Below are 22,157 nucleotides of genomic sequence, written 5' to 3' on the forward strand. Positions count from 1 at the left end.
CGTCTAGGTACCTAAGGAATATAGCGACTTGTAACACACACAGGCACAGAGAGAGTACCTAGACTCACAAATAGAACTTCTCATCCAATATCAAAACAGCAGATATCATACGAAGCTATTCATCTCTTGAGAACATAAACCCACAAAACAAGCATCAACAAAGTCCAGGTAAGTTTCAGATAAGATTCATTACAAAAAGCTACCGTATATTAAAATCCATACTACAATATTCTATATAAACATCAATCCCACCTCTCTCCTCTCAAAACTAAGGAAACGGAAAACTCCTCAACCCCTAGATCAAACGAAGCGAATGAAAGCAACATGATGGATGTTGCAACTAGAGAAAAGTAAAGTAACGTTTGGTATATAATTTTTCCTCCCATATGAACCTATTATTCTTACACAAAGAAATATTTTGTATCGAGGCACGTCTCATCTCAACGTGCTTGTGTTAGAAAGGACAATCTTCCCCTTCCTACCCCTTTCCTCTTTCCTACTCTTCTTCAGTCCTTGAACTGGAAAGTCATCATATACGCCCAAATCTTATTTATGCACAGCTCATTTGATATGAGTTCCGTACCACATGCATATTCGCAGAAAAGACAAAAGAAAACCGAAACATCAAGAGCGCAACTGGACCTGCCATATACAAACATCATTTCCCCCTCATTCAGAATTCATCTCACTCATGCGATGAATTTTTTCCACTTTCTGACCACAGGTGTAAAATCCGCACCTGGGACGACCGCCTTTTCTTCACTCCAGTCCTTGCCTGCAACAACCATTCTTGATTCTACGAAGCTTGCTCCTGGTATGACAAGTCTATCTGATGTAGTGAAGTCGGTACCTGGAATAACTGCTCTCTTGGCAGCAGTTTTGTTACTGTCGTCTGATTTGTTGCTGGTGAAGTGTACAGCTAAGACGATTGCGATAATGGCAACAATGATGACTGTGAATTGTTATGTTAGTGATTGGGAGATTAAAGTAAGGGATGTGAGGAGATGCAAGGGATACATACCAACAAGACCTAAGCAATACCACTTCTTTCTGTTTCTTGATCTCGCACTGACAATTGCCGTGTCCATTTGTTGAACTCCCTTATCCATATTCTCGACAACTTCTTCGCCCTTCATTTCAATATTGACCACAGCAGCTTCTTGTTGTACAACCAAGTTCTCCATCTCCGAGAACAGTTCTGCGATTTGGATAATATCTTGCTCGATCTTCTTGATAGCCTCATTTCTTTGTCTGACAGCATTCAAAGTTGTGTTGGCTTGTCCTTGTCTGTTGCTTGTCATCAAAGCTTGTTGAAACATTTGCTGTGGTTCTGCATTTGGTACAGCAGCATTGACTTCCTCCTCAGTGGCCTCGGCGTTGACAATTCTATATTCTCGTCTCATCTGATCTCTAACTGCGTGCTCGAAAGCCATTTCCTTCGCCTTGTATTGATCCATAGTTCCCTTGAGTTTGCGTTGGACTCTACCAATTTGCGGTTGGTTTCTTGGGCTCCCTGACTCGGGCATTCTCTTGAGCCTAGAGATCTCATTGATGATACCTTTGAATGCAGTGCTGGAATCGCTCGCTATTCCCGCAAGGTCTCTAGCGATTACGCCTTGGTCAAGCTCATTTCCGACCCGGTTCTTCAGTCTGTCTAACTCGTTGATGTATTCATTGGCTGCTTCAATTTGATAATCGATGTCGCGACATGCGTTAAGAATGTAATTCGGATCGGATTGTTCTCCAGGTTGCATTCCATTTTGTGCTAACGACGCCATTTCAACATTCTGTCCTGCTCTGATGTTAATGGGATGACAATGATCATGTACTCAAAGCTGCTCACCACCGTAAGAGTCTCGTCCCATCGCTGCTCCATTGTCGTATTGGGGTGATTGAGGGTAGCCTGGCGATGCTTGTTGGGCATACGGGTTGCTACCGCCGCCGTAATTGTTTCTATTACCATCCCGTCAGTAAAGTTATTTCGAGACTGTAGATTGGGTTCGAGTGTTCGCAACTCAGGTGTTGGTGTCGGTGCTCAGGGGAAGGTGAATGCCGAATGGTGAATAACTAACCCGTACTGTGCCATGATGATTAGTTAATTGCTTCCAGAGTAGTTGAGTTGCTTTTTCTTTTTCTTTTGAAAGAAAGGTATGATGTTCTTGAAAGCAAATGCCAATTGACGAGATGATGGATTGGCAAGTAAGTTGGGGAAGAATCGAAACTTGATTGACAAGAGATTGAAACACTGGACTTACACTCATTTTCCAACACGGTTCGACCCCTAAACACGACCCAGCGTCAGGTTTAACGAAAGGATCCCGTGTGCGTGTGGCTGCTAAATTGCCCAAATTTCCTCGATTGCCCGGGTTGAAGTTTCTACTGCTGCTGCTACTGCTACTGCTACGGATAATGGCAAACGATGATACAAAGAGAAGTCGAGAGATGAAGGTCTGTCCAGAAGAGGTGCAGCAAGACGGTGCATTTAATTACAGAGTGTCGTATAGAAGAAAGGGACGAAGAACGAAGAGAGCGAAATGAGTGTTTACGATTTTCCTCTCGATCCCTGGGAGATTATTTTTCGAGGGGATCTGCTGTGCCAAGGACTAATCAATACTAGAGCCTGGAATGAAAGTAAGTAATTCGAGACTGCTTCAGGAACATCTGCGGACCAGAAACAACTAAAGGGTGGAAAACTGGGGAGCTGGTCAAACATCATTGGCTCATTTAGAATTGCTTGAAGATATTCAGGGATCAATTAAGTTACACTACGCTTCATAAATTACGAAACTTAGCCTCAATGGATTAGACTCTGCCGGCTTTCATAGGTCCAGGAATCTTCGTAACCGTGAGCCACAGCCAGTCATCATGCACAATGTATTTTTGGAAACATCGCCAGCGAACCAAAAACCTGACGGTGCAGCAGCCATCTGGGGCCTATACGAACCATAGAGGCACATAGGGAAATGCGCAGCATCCTTCTGTCCCTCGAATCCAGTAGACTCGGTCACGCACGCAAGTGGCGGTCAATAGACGATGACACTCGATGGCTTAGACGAGAGAGAGAGAGAGAGAGAGAGAGATGTCTGCTGGAGCTTAGAACTCACATGGAGCCTCGTTTATGCGCATCACCGCCAGAGAGTAACTCCAACACAACCCACGTTTCAAAACACTCGAAAGCTCTTATCGGCATTGATGTTTATCGTGCAGGTCTCCCCACCTCTTAGTCGACCGGCTCGCGCATGAAAGCAAACCTTGGGCTTTTCAGACATATCATCGACTCATGCCATGAACCCTTCTACACGCGCAGTGAAGGACCTCGATCACATGATCCAATGGCTGGAACAATCTCTTGATCGAATCCTTCACTCTGTAGACCCACTGATTGCGAAAAAATATATAGATTACGATGCCTTCATATCCTTATCATGTCACTAGGAAGCGATTGAGAATACTCGGGTTAAATTAATCACATCTGCTGAAATGATATATCATTTACCCGGCATTCCCTTTTGATTCAATATTTTTCCTCTCCCCTTCGGCTCCTCTCACTACCTCCAGACCCCTCTCTTTCAAAACATTCATGACCTTTCTGTGGCCCCAATTCTCCGCATAATACCAAACACTAAAATAGTAGCCATTCTTGATATCTCTCGCCCCCTCATCCAATAATAATCTCACAATTTCAACATGTCCTTGTTGAGCCGCCGCCATCAACGCGGTTTGAACTTCCTTTCCTCCTGTAATATTGACGTCCATGCCATTAGCCAAACATAGCCGAACCATTTCAATATTTCCTCCAAATGCCGATGCCTGTAGCATATTGTGATGATGACCTCCTATAAAATGGATATCTGCTTCATAACTTCTTAATAAATTGAAAACATCAATATGCCCATTCGCGGCAGCTGCTTGGAGTGCAGTCCCAAATTCGCACACTTGATCGACACTAGCCCCATGTTCGAGTAATAGACGGACAATGTTGACATGCCCATGATAGGCAGCAACGTGAAGCACAGTACCAACCATCCCCTCCGCCTGAACATCAGCTCCCAGATTCAAAAGCAACTCGCATATTTCCAAGTGACCACATGAAGCAGCTTCATACAGCGCGCCTCCTGATTGTCCTGCTCCCAGATTTATATCGGCCCCATAATCAAGCAACATGCGCACTATTTCCAATCGTCCTCTAATAGCTGCTCGTTGAAGCGGGGGGCCATGGGAATTGTGTCCTTCAGAAGTATCGAATAAGTTCACGTCCGCGCCTTTATCTAATAGGAATTTGACAGCATCTGGACGTGCTGCCCACCTAGTGTCCGAGGCTTCGCAGAGAGCAGTATTGCTATAGCCGCCAATTGCGTTGATATCAGCGCCATAGCTTAGCAGTAAACTCATGAGATTCACATTACCATGCCCTGCGGCAGCAATGAGGGGATTTCCAATTCCTCCAGGAGGTGGGTTCACATCCGCCCCTTTCTCCAAAAGTAATATTATCCGAGCATCGATTTCTTTTTCATCCGCTTTTAAAGAGCCCCAGCGACTGATAGCAGCAGCAAGTGGGCTTCCCCATGGCCCATCATACATATTGACATCTGCTCCCTTATCCAACAATAATTGCAGAAGCTCAATCGTCGTACCAGTATCGTGATAAAGAGTTAAGGCGTCGCAAGCGCAATGTAAAGTGCTTCCATGTCTGCCTCCTGGTGCATTTATCGATGCCCCACTTTCCAATAGTATTCCAATCACTTCATCGTGAGCATACATAGCGGCACGCTGAAGAGCAGTCCCAGCGTACTCCTCATAATGACTAACATCTGCTCCATTTTCCAAAAGTAGACGGACGATCTCCACGTGTCCTCTCTCGGCCGCCGCTTTCAAAGGGGTGCTCCCAAAATGTCCTTCTTGATTGACTTTCGCCCCGATATCCAGCAGCTTCCGGACTAAGCGTATGTCACCACTAGCGGCCGCACCTTCCAGTGCGGTTCCACTGTTGGAGACTGCATTAATATCGGCTCCTCGTTCAAGCAAGATATGTATAACATCTTCATGAGCCCTCGAAGCAGCTACTTCGAGCGCCGTAAGCCGATGGTCTTGTGTTGCTGTTATGTCGGCGCCCGCGTCTAGAAGCAATTGTACCATTTCTCTGTGGCCACGGTAAGCCGCACAATGTAGAGGCCGAATTGATCCTCTGTCTTGATCTTCTACGGAATCGCCTCGTTTGAGTATTTCTTTAGCTGGACCTTGCAGGTTTGTGTATGCCATGAGATGTAGAATTGTTGAACCATCGCGCAATCCATATGAATGTATATCTATGGCCCTTTCAAGAGTAATGTACTTGTCAAAGAACTCGGGAGGTTCTTCCAGCTGTTGCACTAGATATTTCTGGCACATCCCTCCTCTTTCTGCTTTCTCCGCATGTACCCACCACTTTTCGATCGCATATTCAAAGAAGTAGTATTTATGCGCCTTCAATTCCTCTACTTTCTCGGAATCGTCGACCCAATTTTCCTGTGAGATCTCTGGTAATTTGACATAGTTCAAGCAAGATCTAGAGAGGCGGTCTTGACTTTGCCCAATAATGCAAGCATTAGCCATCCCAGTCCCAACCTCAGATGTTCCGATATCATTTGGCGTCAAATGTTGTACTAGAAACAGCAGACCCCCGGTAAGCATGAAATCGACCACCGTCTGATGAATGAATTGTACGCGATATAACCCTGAGGTATACAAAGCTATCTCCACCAGTCCTCCAGAAAACGTCTTCAATAAAGTCTCCATTCGCCTATCAGACTCGATGTAATCCTCACTCTCCTCCCATCGTTTGTGTCCCGGATTTTCGGATCCTTCATCACATGCCATCGCAATTCTTAATTCCGTAGCAGTCAAAGGGCGCTCTGCAAGCGCAATCCATTGCATTAACAGCAGTGTTTTGGGTCGATATTTAACTTTGATGACATTAGTCAAAATATTCTCGTACACAGCCGCGAGGTCATCCTGTACCTTTTCCAACATGACATGAACGTCCTTCAGACTTTCCGTATCGTTGAAAGTCTCTGCAGCCATGGGAACTACAAGCTTGACCCATTGAAAGACACCCAGTGATTTATTCACAATAGCTGCTTCAATATTTTCCCTGCCTTCAGTGGTTACTCTATCTTTGTTCCAATTTCTGATTCTCGCGTCCAGTTGCGCATTAACGAAGAATGCAATATCTGACATATTATTATTCTCCACGTTGACTTCAAAGCCCTCGCTCAAAGAAACGTTGGGATAGTGCCGACAAGCAACGCAAATTCTTAGGGATCCGCCATCTCCGTCTTGGGACACTCTTTTTTTCATATCATCAAAATAATCAATCAGCATCCTTGCATTATCATCACCAGCTTCATCAAGTGCGTCAACAAACAGTACAACGGGCTGTGAGTGCGCAATCCAAGTAATGGCGTTGAACAGCAATTCTTTCAATTCGTCTTCACTCCAAACGCAATCATTTTCCAACTGTCCTGACGCTTTCTTTTCGACAAAGGACTTTCGAAGTTGTTCGCGGATAGGTGATGCTTGTGAGTAAAGTTGATACATTAGTTCCCTATACATTCCTTCGGGACTCCTTTGGAGAGGGACACCGCGACCATGGAAGAAGAAATTCAGTAATAGGTGGCGAGGATCGCGATGGCGGAAATTTGACAGAATATATGCCATAAGTGTAGATTTACCTGCACCTGGTTTGCCTTTGATCCACATAAGACTCCGTTGAATGTCTTTCCATTGAAGGTAGGAGCGATTTTGAAAGATCCAGCTGCAGGTGTCTTTGTAGGCATTGTTCGCATTGCGACGTCTTTGCCCCAGTTCGGGATAGTATATCGAGGATAATACGGCTAGATATGTGAGTTCAATTGAGATGCCGTGCGAAAATGAACTGCTTACCTTTGTCCTCAGATGTGAGTTCTTCTGGAATCCCTTTCCAGTTACGTTAGCATTTCGAACTAATTCTTATTGGCTTCCAAGGAACTTACTCGAATTAGCTTCATCAGCGTACTCTTTCAAAATTCCTAAAATCCTCTGGTATGATTTACTTTCAGGCCCACTAAACCTGCAAATATTTCGATGATGACGATCTATCGGCACCGCCCGTTCAGCTGGAATGTGCAATAGCGCACTCTCCTTGTCAACAATCAGTCCTTTCAATCCCGCACATATGACCTGTTCTTGGAAACTAGCGATCAAGATGCCTTCATATAACTTCCTGTCCTTAAATGTTTGCTGTACGTCTCTCAAAATGTGGGAACCCCGCGCGAGAGGCATTATTAGGTCATCTCTCACACGACCGCTCAATCTCATCGGAACCGAAAGAAAGCCATTGGCAAAATTGGCAACAGACAAAGGTATTTTGGTTTCATCGGAACCCATATGCGGAGTGGCAAGGAACAGGATGGCGGATGTGGAGTCAAATGTATTTTTGTAAAGATTATTGTCGACAGCTTTGACCAGTGCCTTCTTCAGCACTATACCTCCCATGCTATGACATATAAAGATAATCCGACGCTTTTGATTCGAATCATCCTTTCTCTCTCTCACCAAATCCTCCAAAAGATTTGTTGCGAAATCTTCTATTGTACCCGTCCCTCGACTAAACAGTACATTCGCATCATATCCAAACGAGAATACTCTGGCACCTGGTAATTCATTAGGTAGCTGGTCTCTCAACCACATATTTTTGACACCATCTTCGTTCTTCTCTGTCCAGGTTCTGAATGCATCCCCTTTTATACCGTGCAGTGCCACAATATCGATTCTATAAGGCGACTCTCCATTCTTCGGAAGTACAGGAACTGGGTTCAAGTGGAAGAGACCGAACTTTTCAGTGAGCTCAGTGTCTATGGGCACTACAGTAGTGGCGGATTTTGAGTGAAACTTCCAAAATTTTCCTCCCGCCATTAGCTTTTCGTTCGGAGAAGGAGTATAGATTTCAATTGCAAATTGCAGACAGTTGCCAATGAACAATTTTGCGATTTAATTAAAAGAACTATATATATAAGAATATTACAATTATAAGAAATAGAGGGAAAATGACCGAAGTGAAAGAAGATACTACACCCATATACAAATAGCATAGCACTGATGCTTGCACGCTTACTTCTGCCCTGCCATTGGAACAGGGCTTAGAAAATCTCGCAGACGCAACTTGCGCCGGCTGAGTACATAGGAACCCTTGACCGGATATGCATGTCTATGTTTCGGAAGAATTTCATCCCTGGTATCAATTTATTCATTGGGCGACAAGTATACAATGTAACCGTTCTTCAGCGCTCAACCATAGTATTGGGAGAATGTATTCTCGAGCTTGGTTTAGCGGATAGAAGTACATGGTTGGGCGCTTATTTTGTTAAGAATTTTGACCAATAGACTGGAGCCAAAGAAACCCTGCCTTCCCTCCGACACTTGTATTTGTCAATCATAGAAACTTTCTTCTTTGGGTACCAATATCTAGTAATCAGAAGGGTTGGAATTAAAGGCGCGACAGGTGTACTCGGTAAACACCTGAGATTTTCTGATCCGGCTGTTCATGGCCAAACACGACTCACACGCTGCACACTTGTGCATTGTATCGAACCTCGAGATTTGGAGAGAACATATGTATCAAAATGGAGATTGACGATGAGTGAAGTGCATTACAATTCTTGTTCCTAATATCAATATCAAATGTTGATTAGAAGGTGTCTGGAGATTGTATTGTGCCTACGAAAGCGGAAAGCCTGGCCTCCACATGCCATTCAGCTAAAATGGCGCTAATACCGTTCAATCGACCGCCTAAATGGCAGAATTTTGATTTTTGTTCTCAATACAAATTATTGCGTTCAACAATAGAGACGACACATGCGATCGTTTTTTGCTTCAGTCAATTGCTTCAGAAGAAGTCGCATTGAACTACCGACTGGGAGTATTCGGCAACTAAAACATTATAGATTTTCTTCAGTCCCAATCATGGAATCAACTCTTCCTGATATCTCAGTTGCCCCTGCTGCTGATCAGCATATTCTTCATGACGGAAAAGAATATACTACAGTCAAGGAAGGTCTCGCACATATTCTGATACCCGCAGAAGGATCCAAAGTACCACAGACGACTCCTAAAGGTCAAAACCAAGTGCAGTCTGTTTTCTACAACCCAATTCAACAATTCAACCGAGATTTGAGCGTCCTGGCGATTAAAGCATACGGAGAAAGCATATTGGAAAAGAAGAAGAAAATAATCGAACGGGATAGACAAAAGAATGCTGCTAAGAAGGAGAAGAAGAGAAAGAGGGCCGCTGAGGAAGGACACGATGGACCAAGGAAGGCTGGCAAACTCGAGAATGCAGGAGAGACCGTAGAACTTCCAATAGCCGTTGCAAAACCCGAGAATACCAGTAACGACATGGAAACAGAGACTAAGGAAGACGCACTAAATGGTCAAAATGAAGGGACAAAATCGACTGCCCCAGCGGCCAACGGCGATTCGAATAATGATGTAACAACTGAGACGGCTGAAGGACCAGAAACTCAAAATGAGAAAGAAGCCATAAAACCCACGAATCCAATCAATCCGAGGTTCCAAATTCTCGATGCCTTATCTGCGACTGGACTTAGAGCTCTTCGATATGCTCAAGAAATCCCTTTTGCTACATCCATCACTGCGAATGACCTTTTGCCCGCAGCTACGAAAACGATCGAACTCAATGTGAAGCATAATAAACTGGAAAACAAGATTAAAGCTGTGACTGGAAATGCATTGACACACATGTATAGTCTAGTAGGTGATGATTGCAAAGATGGAAGTGGCAGCCGAAAATATGATGTAATTGATTTAGATCCCTATGGCACAGCAGCTCCGTTCTTGGATGCAGCAGTACAAGCAGTTAGAGATGACGGAGGGCTTTTGTGTGTTACTTGCACTGATGCTGGTGTATGGGCGTCAAATGGGTATCCTGAAAAGGCATATTCTCTCTACGGAGGAACTACAGTCAAGGGCCAGCATAGTCATGAAGGTGGCCTACGCCTTATTTTGCATTCGATCGCTACCTCTGCAGCTCGATATGGCCTCGCAATGGAACCACTTCTTTCTCTTTCGATTGATTTTTACGCCCGAGTATTTGTTAGAATATACAAATCTCCTTCCGATGTCAAATTTTTGGCAGGCAAAACTATGATGGTTTATAATTGCGACACTGGTTGTGGGGCATGGACGACTCAGATGGTTGGAAAGAATAAGCTTGCACCCAATAAAAATGGCAATGGTCATTTCTGGAAACACGTTTACTCCATGGGACCATCCGCAGGTGAAAACTGCGCTCATTGTGGCATGAGAACTCATCTTGCTGGACCCATGTATGGTGGCCCGCTTCATCAACCCGAATTTGTCCAGAGAATTCTAGATGGTCTGCCCAACGTTTCCAAAGATACGTATCATACAACGGCTAGGATCGAAGGTATGCTCACATTAGCCCTGGAAGAAAACTTGCCTTCTTTAGAAGACATGTCGGACTCCCCAACTGCCTCATCAAAGACTGGCAAGAATGATCCTGCGGCCATTGATCACTATCCGTTCTTCTTTATACCATCAATGCTCGCCAAAGTGATTCATTGTGTCACTCCCCATGAGAATGCACTCCGAGGAGCTTTACGTCATCTTGGTTACAGAGTTACTAGAAGTCATACGAAGGGCGGTAGTATCAAAACCGATGCTCCTTGGGATGTTATTTGGGAGATCATGAGAGAGTGGGCGCGACAGAAATTTCCACCAAAGGAGGGTGTTATCAAAAAAAATACCGCTGGCTGGTATATTATGGGCTTGGACAAAAAGACTTCGCCCACCCAGGAGGGAACTATCAAGGATGAGGCTGCTAGCGGTGATGCTGAGAAGAAAGATGCGCCGCCCACTGAAAAAAAGAAGCTCGAAGTAGTATTTGACGAAAAGCTGGGAATGGAGAAAGACACAAAAAAGATAGTGAGATACCAAGTCAACCCTCGAGAGAATTGGGGCCCAATGAACCGGGCCAGTGGCCATGCATAATGTTCATTCTATGCTCCAATATACCCTATATTACGAATTTTATATTATTCAATGATTATTTTCTTTCCATCGGTGATGATTACCAATATTTGATTGGTTACGACCTCGACCCTTCCGACGACTAATTACCGACAGAAACCACCACAGTGGAACACGTTTTTTTGTTCACTTTGAATTCATTCTCTACGTAATTTGAACACTTTCCGCCCAAATCGCTTTATACAACTTGGACTTTTTGGTTCTTCCTCTTGTGTTTCGGGTTCATAATCTTCCCAGGGCAGCTGCTTCAAACTTTGCCTAACAGGCGCTGATTGCCTATCGTGCGGCGAAACACAGAGCTTTAGTGTTACTTCTTCATCTTGCCCTATAACGACCTTCTTATCCAGATATTCCGCACATACACTCCTAGATGCCAGGAAAATCCAACCTTTTGGTGGATATAAATCCGCCACTGTTCCCTTCGGTACAAATACAGTGAGTTCTCCTGTATTACTTGGTTCGTGTATATGAATGGCTACGGAAATTTCTCCAGCTGAAGTTGAAAGCCGGTAATCCACAAACGTGAGACCTGCAAGTACCGGGTGCACTTTCCAATGAGACCAACCAGGACTCAATGGCTCAACTCCCGCTAGATACTGTGGAAGAATAGAAACCGGCCAGGTAGACCGTGCTTGCATCATAGATGTCATGGATGAAGTTGGTTGGCCGTCTGGTTTAATCTCTTTCCAATGTCCTCCTGAGTATTCCAAACTTTCTGGATCTGCCATAGGACCCCATACACACTCGATTAATTCCACCGCGTCATAGCCCTTGCCAGCTTGAAACAATGCTTCTGCTGCCATTCCACAAGTATAAGGACTCACAATCTTCACATCTTTTCTATTTTCTGCATCTCGAATTACTCGTGGAAGTTCTCCACTGCTTGAAAGTCCCAAGTGCTCGTCTGACCTGTCGATATGAGGTATGACACCGAGGATTCTCCCATATGAGTTAACTTCGTGTGATACTGTTGTTGATGGGATGCGGTCACTTAATCGCAAAACACCTGTCTCTGGATCCCAAAAATTCTTCAAAATTTTGTCTTTGAGCGCATTGGCACGAGGCTTGTATTCATCTTCTATCCCGAACATGCCACACATTTTACTCATGGAAATCAGAGCATCATAGTATGCAAGATTTGTCTTGGAAGAAGCGCCAATAAGTATACCGGATGACATAACATCTCCTGTTTAATCGTCAGAGATAATCTATGGCATCAAGATGTAACTACTTACTTGACATATTAGGTGGTGCCACAATTAATCCTCGTCTATCTTCATACATCATTGCGAAATTCATTGATTTCTCCATCTTGTCCCAAATCCTCTCCACGATAGAGAAATCTCCCGAGTACATCCAATAATCTTTAACAGCTACCAATAGTTGAAAACTAAGAGTGAGGGAGAAAAAAGCGTATGTGGGAGGCTCACTCCGTTCATTCTCAAAGAAAGTTTTTTGTATTGGACTTACGTTCCCAAGATATCCGTCAGTTTCCTGGTGACTAGAAAGCAGCGATAGACTTCCCAAGACCGCTTCTAAATGCCCCGTTGAATGGTAAATGGATCGACCCATAACGAACAAATCACCAGCAGAGCATATGCGATGGCCTTTTGCACTGTCGACTGTGCATGGTATTTGATTTGTTCCGACTTGGAAATCCGCCAACACTCGGACTCTGTTAGAAAGTCTCATATCGTTTTCATAGAGTATATTGTCATTGACGTCTCTTACGACCAGCGATCGATATATTGCGAGGTAATGTTCAGGACCACCGAAAGCTACTGAACCGGTATTGGATTCGCCCCCGGGCGATGAATTGATGTCCAGTCGCTTGAGATGTGCGACTTTCCTATGATTGATCTTTACCAAAACATTTGCACCTCGAGCTTCCGTGTCGATCCTAATCCAATCAAACAAGTCAAGACTTCCGGGAAGGTCCCATGCCCCTCTTAGTATCGATGGTGGAGTATCGGAGGTGCCTTCGTAGGCTGATAACCTTCTTGACGCAATATCTATGGAGAAGATTAATCCACTTTCTACCATATGAATACCCCAGCTAGCTCCACCGGACTCGATCTTCACTTTAAATTTGATTGCCTTATTCTTCCATCGTGTTCCGAGTCGGCAAGGTGCCCATCTCTGTCCCGATATCCTTGTTCCGAATTCACCTACTTCCCATATTTCTTGTACTTCTCCAGCATCGACTGTGCATCGATCGACAGTATTGACGCCATCTCTCCATATCTTGTTAAGCAAATCGTTTGAAGACACGAAACGACTCTCTCCTAGTGTTCGTGGTCTTATTTCTCTAAATCCTATCGATGAGATCACCACTGAACAACTCGGTGTTACGAGAGTGATCTTTTGATATCGTTGAGAAGTCTGTGGCAGTTTGAACTCCATCAACTTGGGAGTATGTGATGGTGGGAAGAAGAGGGTTTTTGCTCTATAAGTATCCATTGCATTAGACAGCCCAAAGAATGGCCCATCTCCTAAGACAAGTTAATATTTCATTCGATGGTTTTCTACAACAAGCTCACCCTTCTTTTTGTTGTGAACTCCGGCGCTTGTTTCGCTGTACACAACATCCACTATAGCGGGTCGTCCATTGCTAGACACATTGACTGTCTCAATGAAAGGTATGCCGCCCACACTCCTTCCATAATCGAGTATGATCTCTTGTATTCCATCACCTTTGGTTGAGAGAGTAAGTGGCTGATTTCTTTCTAGGTATAATTCACGGCCGCCAATTTCTCTCCAGATCTTCAAGGGGAAATGAAATCCCATAAGACTGCCAGGGTCATTCGGCGGTGATCTTCTATGGATGGGTGACATATTATGTAAAGTTTTGCAGAGATGTTGATGCAAAGTCGATTATTGAATTCTGAATTAGGAATACGAAGAGAAATGAGAAGTCAATATGGTAATTTCAAATTGGAATTACCGCAGCGGGGAACACTAGTACATGTACCAAATCAATGTTGAATGGTGCATAAATCCCCGATGGCTCTTTTGATGCTATCATGAGATTACTAAAACGACATTCAGTATGAGACTGAGGATCATCGGACTTGGGAATATCATGGCACCGGTCTCAGCAAGTCCCCGACGACATTAGACCAATCAGTTTAAAATTTAAGTCTACCACCAGTCTAAATCGGTGATGGCTTCTTTCGTGAATGGAAAAACTAATCCACCAAAAATTGGATTGAAGATATAACAAGCATGGAGAAAGCCACCATTCGTCCATGAGAACGAGGCGTGTCTAGACAGCCTTAGCGCGTATATGAAGGTGGATCTGATCTACCGAAAGGTGTAGTGTTCAGATCAGCAGTGTCTTGTGGGAGCCTCGTGGAGACTTATTGCCGCTCCCGAGGTAGTCTTGCCCCACACAATACTCTTACTGGATATCTTGAGGTCGGTAAGGTTTAGAATATATGAAAGAGGAAGTCTTAGGTGGGAAAATTTTCAGTTTAGCAAGACATGATTCGGTGACATTTCTCCGAATAGTTGATAGGTATGTCAAGTATACAGCCACAATGCTTGAAGCTTTAGCAAACAATGTTGACCGCTATAGTAATGCATGATGGGGACAGCTTGCCCAGGCAAACTTAGTTTGGAGATCATAAGTATTTCAATTGTCGGCACATATCCCGAGTGGACTTGAAGGGTGTGCAGTCTGCTTGATAGTAAGGATCACTGTAAGGGAGGGTAGTGGGGAGTTTCAAGATGGGACCGATAGATTGAGTCGACCAGCTTGAAAAGTTTAGCCGATGATAAAAGCTAGGATGAAGCTCACGGAAATGCGAAATTTTAGCAGTAAAGCCCACTCCTTTGATACCAGTAAAGATTGAGATTTCAAGACAAAGGTCGAGAATGGAAAGAGATGGATATTTTGTCAAGACTTTCATGTCAACCATCCCTGGTCTAAACTTTTCACTACTGCTGGAAATCGGAAACGGTTGGTACCGGCGGTGTGGGACTTTCTGCGAGTAATCCCTCACTCCACTTCATACCAATACTCTTGGAATCTTGGATAATCTAGCCGCTAACATAAGCATGTTGCATTCTGACGAACATTCTGCTACGACGAATTATTTATCTGATCTCCCTTTATTTCTGTACTAACAATTCTAGTAGAGATCATGTATTCCCCAGTCGCTATATTTGGTGTAGTCTCCGGGCAAGACAATACTAGTGAACAAATCTAAAAATCTGGCAGATGTGGACACAGACTTCAAAGCACTCTGATCTATTAGTTCTTCTGATAAAACATTAAGTTGGGATATCCCATCTAGCGATATATTGCTGAAGGTTTTCGTGTTTGAACTGGCCTGTCAACTAGAGCTTGTGTATGACGATCAAGCTTGACATTGATCAGTTCCCAACTCGGTCTGTACCATTTGGATTTCGTTGACCAGAGTAGACTAGCAAGTGCCAGCTATTGGATGGTAATTTAGCATAATTATGGTAAGTGCTCACGGACTGGGACGTGCCAGAATGGTTTGGGGAGCAGTAGTCCAAGCGCGGGAACTTCTCACTGATGGTAGTTCGAAGTCAAAACTTTAGGCATAAGTTTTTCCTCGGCGCTAGTCATTAGTACACCCGCAGTCCTCATGCCGAGATGTCCTCATCCAAGAGCCCAATGGTACCTGTTGATTTTTAACGCATGCGGGCATTTTCCATCTTCTGTTTGAGCGCAATCCAAGAGAATCCTAAGAGAATCCACTGCATATCATTTCTGCTTGCATGAAGACACAGTTCCATCCCAAGAACCTCTGTCTTGTTTTAACACGGACATTTTCATTGCTATCAGTGATACTTCTCTCAGATGAAGGGGGAAATGAGATATCTGATAATTGCAATCCAAATTTGCCAGTGATGCCACCTGACTCAAATTAACTACTTTACCAGGCTCTTCCTAACATTGCGAGTCAGTACTAAGATTTCAAAGTATATGCGAAAGACATATAGATGTTACGTCACATAATCCTACCATGCAAATTTGATACATCAGAATGACGGGCCAGTTCATCATAGTAAATGTCGGCAATGCTTTTCCAATCATTTTAGTGCAAATTCGTATAAAAATCGTCGCTATTTTAGTCAACCTCGACTGAATTGTCATTGGGCCAGCTCTGCTGCGCTTAATGACCTATTTAGTCAATCTATAAGATCTTCTTATATGAATATCCCCCATCTGCTCAACAGGGAAGAAATCAAGAATGTGCATCATCCGTATGCACAATGGTTCTCGACCTGAAGTCATTCTCCCAATTCATCTCTCGTCATCGACCGGCAACTTTCGTGATCATTGCAGTCATGTGAAGAGCGTCATGCCAGGCGTCTCGGATAGAATCTCGATTTTTCATTATTCATTCTGTTGAACTGAGTGGTTCACGAGTTTTCCATCACTATTCACGATTCACGAACTGGAAGTACTGATTCTGCCAAGTTTTTTATTCATATTGTTGTGAACCCAACTGCCGATAGCTTGTCGTCCATTAGTCTCTAAGTTATGAGGTACCATGAAAGAAATGTTGCTATTCTTCGATCTCTTACTGTTCCACAAACAAGCGCAGTGCAACAATGTAACCCTATCGACTTGCCCTACCTCATATAAAAATTTCTTATGACGGTCCTCCTCTCACCAATCACAGCTCTTAAAAACATTTCATCCTCTATGCTGGTGTACCCCAAGTTTCATTTATGTAAGCGCCCATTTCTGCAGCCCTATATTTGGACACAATTGACGCCATGGGCACAGAAGGATCTTATTACCTTCCATTCATTTAATCCTGCAATCTTAAATCCCAAAACACCAACATCTCCAAAGATGTCTTCCCCATCTTTGTATAACTTCTTTTTATCTTCTTTTCCCCTCATTATGCACGAGAATCACATTTCCATTGAAACTACGTTGGCAAAGATCTGCAGCTGAAAATAGCTGTATGATTGATGTAAATTGAAATATGTTTCTTCCAGTTGATTTTTTGTATATCTTTCTGGTGTTTTGTGTTGATAGTCGAGGGGTTGTAGCGCAATCTTCAACAACGTTGTTTGCTGGCGATTACCCGGTTGTCGCATATGCGATTGGCTCAGTATGTTACCTCTAGTATCTTTTCTACATACGTTTGCTAATATAACGTCTTCAGACTGCAAATGTTGCCACAACCTATTTAATGGCATGCCCAGCGGGTTCAAACCCCTCGACATGTAACTTTCAACAGCCATACACGTTAACGCAAGGACCCTCAACCGTTCAATATGCAATGACATTCTCTGGCTCCACGTATGTTGTATTACCTTCATAAGCTGGAAAAAATATCTAAAGCCTTCTAGAACAATGACTTTAGGTTGCGCACTGTCCGGATCCGCATCAATGACATGTCAGGCGACCGAATTGATCCCCGGAACTACCAAATTTGCATCAACAACCATTACCGGGGCTGCAGCTACTTCACAATTCCGAGCAATTTCAATTGCTACAGATTCTGTAGCTTTACTTACGTATGCTGTTGTTGCGACTACTGCGACTAGTTCGAGCGCGATAGCATCGAGTTCTAGTGCGGCAGTATCAGAGACAAGTTCGGCTAAAAGCACAACTATTACATCTGCACCAATATTGGTAGAGACAAGTAATGGAAACACAACTGGCACTATTGGAACGAGCTCGAAGACTTTGTTGCCAGGAACTGCGACTCCTCTGTCTTCATTGTCGAGTGTTGCTTGGTCAAGTAGTAGTCCTACTGCCTCCAGTGTCGCTCCAACGAGCTCTTCGGGAGCCGGGGTAAGAGATGGTGCTGGCCTTGGATTGTTGGGAGTTATGTGTATGATTGGTATGGGGCTTCTGGGATTATGATAATATGCGACGAGATATGAGGGTAGGGAACAGGGATGTCAATTACGAGGAATGGAGAGGACATGACGGCAAATTATCATGGGATGGTTTTGGTTGATTGATGTGAGCATGTATGTGATTATGTTTCGGGGTTGGAAAGCATTTTATGGTTGTTTATAGCGAACGATGGCGACAGTATAGCGATTTGTATAAATTCTTAGATTTCGTACATTGGGGGGAAGGAAGTGTTGAGTTGATATGATTAGTGAGTTGTTAGATGAGATACCAATTTTAGAAACCCTTTCGCCAGATTCAAAGAACATGTGTGAATTTAGACTGCTGTACAATGAATCGAAAACATTGGAAATTTAGATACGACTAGAAAGGTTCTACTTCTACTTGAGTGCAAGTGAGAAAAAGCAAAAGCTAGCAAAGACTTGCGCCGGAGTGTAAGAAGTCTATCATGAAAACCTACCAAAATCTCACAATTTTGTACAGCAAAGGCGCATAACTGCTTTGAAACAATGAGTGCATAAACTTGTATTCGGAAGACGCCCGGCATCGAGATTGAATGGAGTCTAGGGAATGAAGATGTAATATGAGAACTCGAAGTGCGCAAATGATAACGAAGAAGCAACGAAACGATGTAGTATCCGAAGTAAATCCATAGAGAATGCCAAACTCCCAAACTATTCATTCCTGAAATTTTGTGCAAGATTTCCTCCGAACAAATTTACCATCATCTCCGGAATACCATCTTGCCATCTTATTTCAACCATTCAGTTTATCCCCTCTTACACCATAGCATCTAATATCTTCACTATTAAGACCTATTTATCATGCCTGTTAAAGTATCGATGAGGGTCACTGGGGAACTGGAACATGGCCCAGACAAAAACAAAGCGAGCCATCCTTTGACCTCGAGCTTATATGTGCCACGCTGCCAGCAACTGTTTGTTAAAAGTTTCCTCCACCTATTTCATTTGCCTGAGACAATATAGTGATATCAATGCATCAGAAACACACAGTGGCTAGAAGCTCACTCAAAAAGAATCCACATGTAAAAAATCTGGGTTCTCAACTTTCATCCAGGGGAAAGACTTTATCTCTGGGCTATTTGCACCAACAGGAACTCGATAACAACTTTGAATCTGCCTTTGTGCCTCCTAGAGACAGTCTGAGTTTTGAATTCAAGCATTCAAGTGCTAATAGTATGCTTTTTTGTAAGATCTTACTTGATAATTCGAAGCTTGAGTTCAATAATGGAACTATCCATTGCCAAATAGAGCACATGTATGTCAACAGACATAACGAAGACTTCGCGTCGACGGAGCACGTGGCTTGGAGTGCATTAATGCCGAGTCTCAGACAAGAGCAGGAATAGACGAAAAAATGGCACACAATGATGCAAAGAAAGGAAGCAATATTTTGAGTCTTGGTTCCTTGTGAAATAATAGCTTGGTGTGGGAAAGAAATAAACATAGGGCGTCCACAAATTGAGATACACAAGAACCACGGATTAGGCTATATTTAGTGTCATCACGAGATTTGTAGTGATGGGGCCCTAAGATCTAGGTTCTCTTAATGCACGCGTTAACTCCAACCCATCATGAGGGTCAACACTCTCGTGAGAAAATCCAATCATCAATTCAATTCACTACAACCCTCTGATAGTAAGTTATTGAAATCATACCAGAATAATACCAACATCATGGAGTACAAATTATGCATCAGTAGTTCATCTTAAGCGCAGACGAAAACCCACGTAAAACAGGGGAAAGGAATAGCTAGCTAGGTTACCCAGACGACTTCAATTTTCGGCCAGCCATCGGTGATGCAAAGCCTCTACTTTCCTGAACCATCAGTGAGGACTGGAGGGTTAAGTTTCAGGTCTGTTCAACTTCCGCGTCTCAAGTTTGACCATCTGCTAAGGGAAGCTTAACACGCCTTTGCAGTATATGCTAACCGTTGGCACCCAATTCATCACAAGAAGATTCGCTACAACAAGCCGCGAAGTATTCGCGCCCACAAAGACGTTTCCGTGGAATTTCATGAAGACTCTAAGGAGAAGTACTATCTCACAAATGATCAGTCGCATTTCCCTAGGCTAAAAATGCTCGAATCCAATAATTTAGAGCTCCGAGAGAGTGTGTGCGGTTTGCGTCTGTAAACGCCAGGAGTCAACAGTAGATGCGATTGTTCCAGGCAGAAATGTTTCTGAAGTACTTGCTGCCAATTCGAACCATAGTTGGTGGCTACTATATGGCTCTCGCCCATGCGCAATTCCTCACCTTGAAATGGTATTTTTCTGTCGTGTATAAATTGCAATCTTTATGAAGTCTCGCTTCAACATTGCACTACATCTGGAAGAAGTGACCATGATATGGAACAAGTTCTTGATTTCTAAGACACCTTTTCAGAGGCCTTTTTGGCATTTTCATCGCTAGCATAAGTTCGATGAGAGCAGCGTTCGGGCTTCTAGATAGAACCTGAAATTTTGTTTGTATCATGCAGTAAAATCCCAGGTCCATTTACCGTCCTGCAATGTGTACCAATACCGTTTGGGTATACTGGGATGAATGGTAGCAACAAACCTCATGGGCGACCGAAAGAAGAGTTGGCTGGCTGGCCTCGCACAACCTACTCCGAAGTGCCCCTATTGAGCAGGTCGGTCGCATAAGCCTCTATCATTGTAGGCAGAAGACTATGAGAACGATAAAAACCAAGCTCTTGGAATCTTTAATGAAGTAAAGTTAATTCATACACCATCACTCTCTTTATCAATTGAATCGTATCATCAATTTATATCGGTATCAAAAAACCAGTTTCCAAATTCTGTCCCTAGCCTATCTTCGCGAATAAAATAGATATACATATATGTACTGAGGGTTTTCATCAGATCGCAGTATCATTCCCTGTTCTTTCGTCGCCATGATTTACACGGCCAGGCCCTCCTCCTTCATATCTCTGACTGTTCTTGTCGTATTATCCATTACTTTCTTTTCTAGTACCGTCTATGCCCTCCCCGCAATCGATGTAGGTCCTATTGCCAACCCTCAGGTTGAGAACACTTCCACCCCAACCGTAACGCTGGATGAACGTGGGCAAAAAGGAAATCTTCTTCGGTCGGATACACTTAAAGCATATAAAAACTGCTGCAGATACACTCCTTCAATTGGGCGTGAAGGTGGTTTTGTAATTAACTTGGCCGGAGTGAGTTGTATTGTTTCCTGACGAGATTTGCTAGATTAACCTTATTGCTAGTGGGGTAACACCGACGACACACCAAACGTACATACAACTCTTTCCCAAAAAATATGCGCACCAAATTTGATAAAGAATATCGAGGATGATGGTAAGTATTCCTTTCTTTCGCTACTCATGCTCTCAGTCTGTTTGCCCTTTAACATGTTTCACAAATATCTAACGAATGAAATTTTATCTGTAGGAGGCACGATTTATGCCAAAACTTGGAAATGTCTACCATCTTATGGTGCACCAGGGGATACCTATGTTTATTTCGATTTGAAGAAAGGAAACAACGTCACGGTAGCAAGTGCGCTTTCTAAAGCCCATGTGGTTTCACCCGCATGGCAGTGTCTGACTAGTCACGAAGACAGCGAATGGTGTGATAATCAGCAGATATAGACCTTATATTCTGGACAAGGCGATTGGAGTTTGCAAATCATCTGATTGGATTGGGTTGATTGATGCGGAGGAGACAAAGTCAACCCGGGGAGGATGGTTGTGTTTTACGTAGGGTACTAAGAGTTTCTGGTTGTAATCTATCCATCATCTCGATTTTTATCTTCTAACAGAAACAAGACGTCATTGAAAGTGATTCATTTGGGTGGCATACAGAGGAAAACGAGCCGCACAATGGGCGGGGTGCAATTCATGGAGCTGCAAACATATCTTATGTCCAGGGGCTGACCCGACAGTCTCTACTCGTATCGTAAGATTTAATATGTAATGCAAAAAGCTCACGACATGTCTAAAAATCACCAATGTCTTCAAAGTATAAAGCGGACTCAGGTATCTCCTGTGTATAGGGGAGATTGTAGTGAGTAAGCGGAAGAAAAACCACACCTTGGTAGTAGACAAAAAGACAGTGCAGCTAACCGGAAAACTTATGAAATACACGCCCCAATTCATGCGTTCATAATTTTAAGATATGCTGAATTCTCTCCTGAGATGATAATGGGTTGCTACATCTTCCGATTTAAGCATC

At 43.5% G+C, this 22,157-nt stretch overlaps 5 protein-coding genes across 7 annotated transcripts; 3 read left to right on the forward strand and 2 right to left on the reverse strand.

The window, feature by feature from the left end:
- Nucleotides 1–169: 169 nt before the first annotated feature.
- Nucleotides 170–2,564, reverse strand: BCIN_01g01210 (hypothetical protein). 2 transcript variants are annotated; one of them, XM_024690219.1, is made up of 5 exons: nt 2,256–2,564; nt 2,073–2,077; nt 1,844–1,953; nt 1,022–1,792; nt 170–952 (listed from the first exon to the last, which is right to left on the reverse strand). In XM_024690219.1, exons 1-5 carry the CDS (start codon nt 2,259–2,261, stop codon nt 690–692), a joined length of 1,155 nt encoding a protein of 384 aa, XP_024545987.1. In that variant the 5' UTR covers nt 2,262–2,564; the 3' UTR covers nt 170–689. The 2 variants fall into 2 exon arrangements, with proteins under 2 accessions (XP_024545987.1, XP_001555572.1); XM_001555522.2 differs by lacking the exon at nt 2,256–2,564 and having other exon boundaries at nt 2,073–2,246.
- An 815-nt stretch (nt 2,565–3,379) lies between these two features.
- BCIN_01g01220 (hypothetical protein) lies at nt 3,380–8,093 on the reverse strand. 2 transcript variants are annotated; one of them, XM_024690221.1, is made up of 4 exons: nt 7,011–8,093; nt 6,922–6,954; nt 5,998–6,872; nt 5,507–5,942 (listed from the first exon to the last, which is right to left on the reverse strand). In XM_024690221.1, the coding sequence occupies exons 1-4, from the start codon at nt 7,930–7,932 to the stop codon at nt 5,913–5,915; spliced, it is 1,860 nt and encodes a 619-aa protein (XP_024545989.1). In that variant the 5' UTR covers nt 7,933–8,093; the 3' UTR covers nt 5,507–5,912. The 2 variants fall into 2 exon arrangements, with proteins under 2 accessions (XP_024545988.1, XP_024545989.1); XM_024690220.1 differs by having other exon boundaries at nt 3,380–6,872.
- Nucleotides 8,094–8,861: 768 nt separating this feature from the next.
- Nucleotides 8,862–11,192, forward strand: Bctrm1. Its single transcript, XM_001555525.2, has one exon. The coding sequence runs from the start codon at nt 8,980–8,982 to the stop codon at nt 11,044–11,046; it is 2,067 nt and encodes a 688-aa protein (XP_001555575.1). The 5' UTR covers nt 8,862–8,979; the 3' UTR covers nt 11,047–11,192.
- A 5,782-nt stretch (nt 11,193–16,974) lies between these two features.
- Nucleotides 16,975–18,235, forward strand: BCIN_01g01240 (hypothetical protein). The gene is made up of 3 exons (XM_024690222.1): nt 16,975–17,186; nt 17,241–17,377; nt 17,428–18,235. Exons 1-3 carry the CDS (start codon nt 17,058–17,060, stop codon nt 17,945–17,947), a joined length of 786 nt encoding a protein of 261 aa, XP_024545990.1. The 5' UTR covers nt 16,975–17,057; the 3' UTR covers nt 17,948–18,235.
- A 2,435-nt stretch (nt 18,236–20,670) lies between these two features.
- Nucleotides 20,671–21,834, forward strand: BCIN_01g01250 (hypothetical protein). Its single transcript, XM_024690223.1, has 3 exons — nt 20,671–21,139; nt 21,191–21,281; nt 21,375–21,834. The coding sequence occupies exons 1-3, from the start codon at nt 20,858–20,860 to the stop codon at nt 21,572–21,574; spliced, it is 573 nt and encodes a 190-aa protein (XP_024545991.1). The 5' UTR covers nt 20,671–20,857; the 3' UTR covers nt 21,575–21,834.
- The last annotated feature ends 323 nt before the right edge of the window (nt 21,835–22,157 follow it).

This window comes from Botrytis cinerea, chromosome 1 (genome assembly GCF_000143535.2).
Source record: "Botrytis cinerea B05.10 chromosome 1, complete sequence".
In the NCBI taxonomy this organism is placed as follows: Eukaryota; Fungi; Ascomycota; class Leotiomycetes; order Helotiales; family Sclerotiniaceae; genus Botrytis; species Botrytis cinerea.

Bases quoted from the DNA above. Each gene is read 5' to 3' on its own strand.
- BCIN_01g01210 (XM_001555522.2), bottom strand. The intron at 1,793-1,843 runs GTGAGCAGCTTT...ACATCAGAGCAG, and splicing joins GGGACGAGACTCTTACGGTG to GACAGAATGTTGAAATGGCG. The intron at 953-1,021 runs GTATGTATCCCT...AACAATTCACAG, and splicing joins GTATTGCTTAGGTCTTGTTG to TCATCATTGTTGCCATTATC.
- BCIN_01g01220 (XM_024690220.1), bottom strand. From the start codon at position 7,932: ATGGCGGGAGGAAAATTTTGGAAGTTTCACTCAAAATCCGCCACTACT. The intron at 6,955-7,010 runs GTAAGTTCCTTG...GTAACTGGAAAG, and splicing joins CGCTGATGAAGCTAATTCGA to GGATTCCAGAAGAACTCACA. The intron at 6,873-6,921 runs GTAAGCAGTTCA...TCACATATCTAG, and splicing joins ACTCACATCTGAGGACAAAG to CCGTATTATCCTCGATATAC.
- Bctrm1 (XM_001555525.2), top strand. From the start codon at position 8,980: ATGGAATCAACTCTTCCTGATATCTCAGTTGCCCCTGCTGCTGATCAG.
- BCIN_01g01240 (XM_024690222.1), top strand. From the start codon at position 17,058: ATGTTTCTTCCAGTTGATTTTTTGTATATCTTTCTGGTGTTTTGTGTT. The intron at 17,187-17,240 runs GTATGTTACCTC...TAACGTCTTCAG, and splicing joins TCGCATATGCGATTGGCTCA to ACTGCAAATGTTGCCACAAC. The intron at 17,378-17,427 runs GTATGTTGTATT...AAAGCCTTCTAG, and splicing joins ATGACATTCTCTGGCTCCAC to AACAATGACTTTAGGTTGCG.
- BCIN_01g01250 (XM_024690223.1), top strand. From the start codon at position 20,858: ATGATTTACACGGCCAGGCCCTCCTCCTTCATATCTCTGACTGTTCTT. The intron at 21,140-21,190 runs GTGAGTTGTATT...CCTTATTGCTAG, and splicing joins TTGTAATTAACTTGGCCGGA to TGGGGTAACACCGACGACAC. The intron at 21,282-21,374 runs GTAAGTATTCCT...TTTTATCTGTAG, and splicing joins AAAGAATATCGAGGATGATG to GAGGCACGATTTATGCCAAA.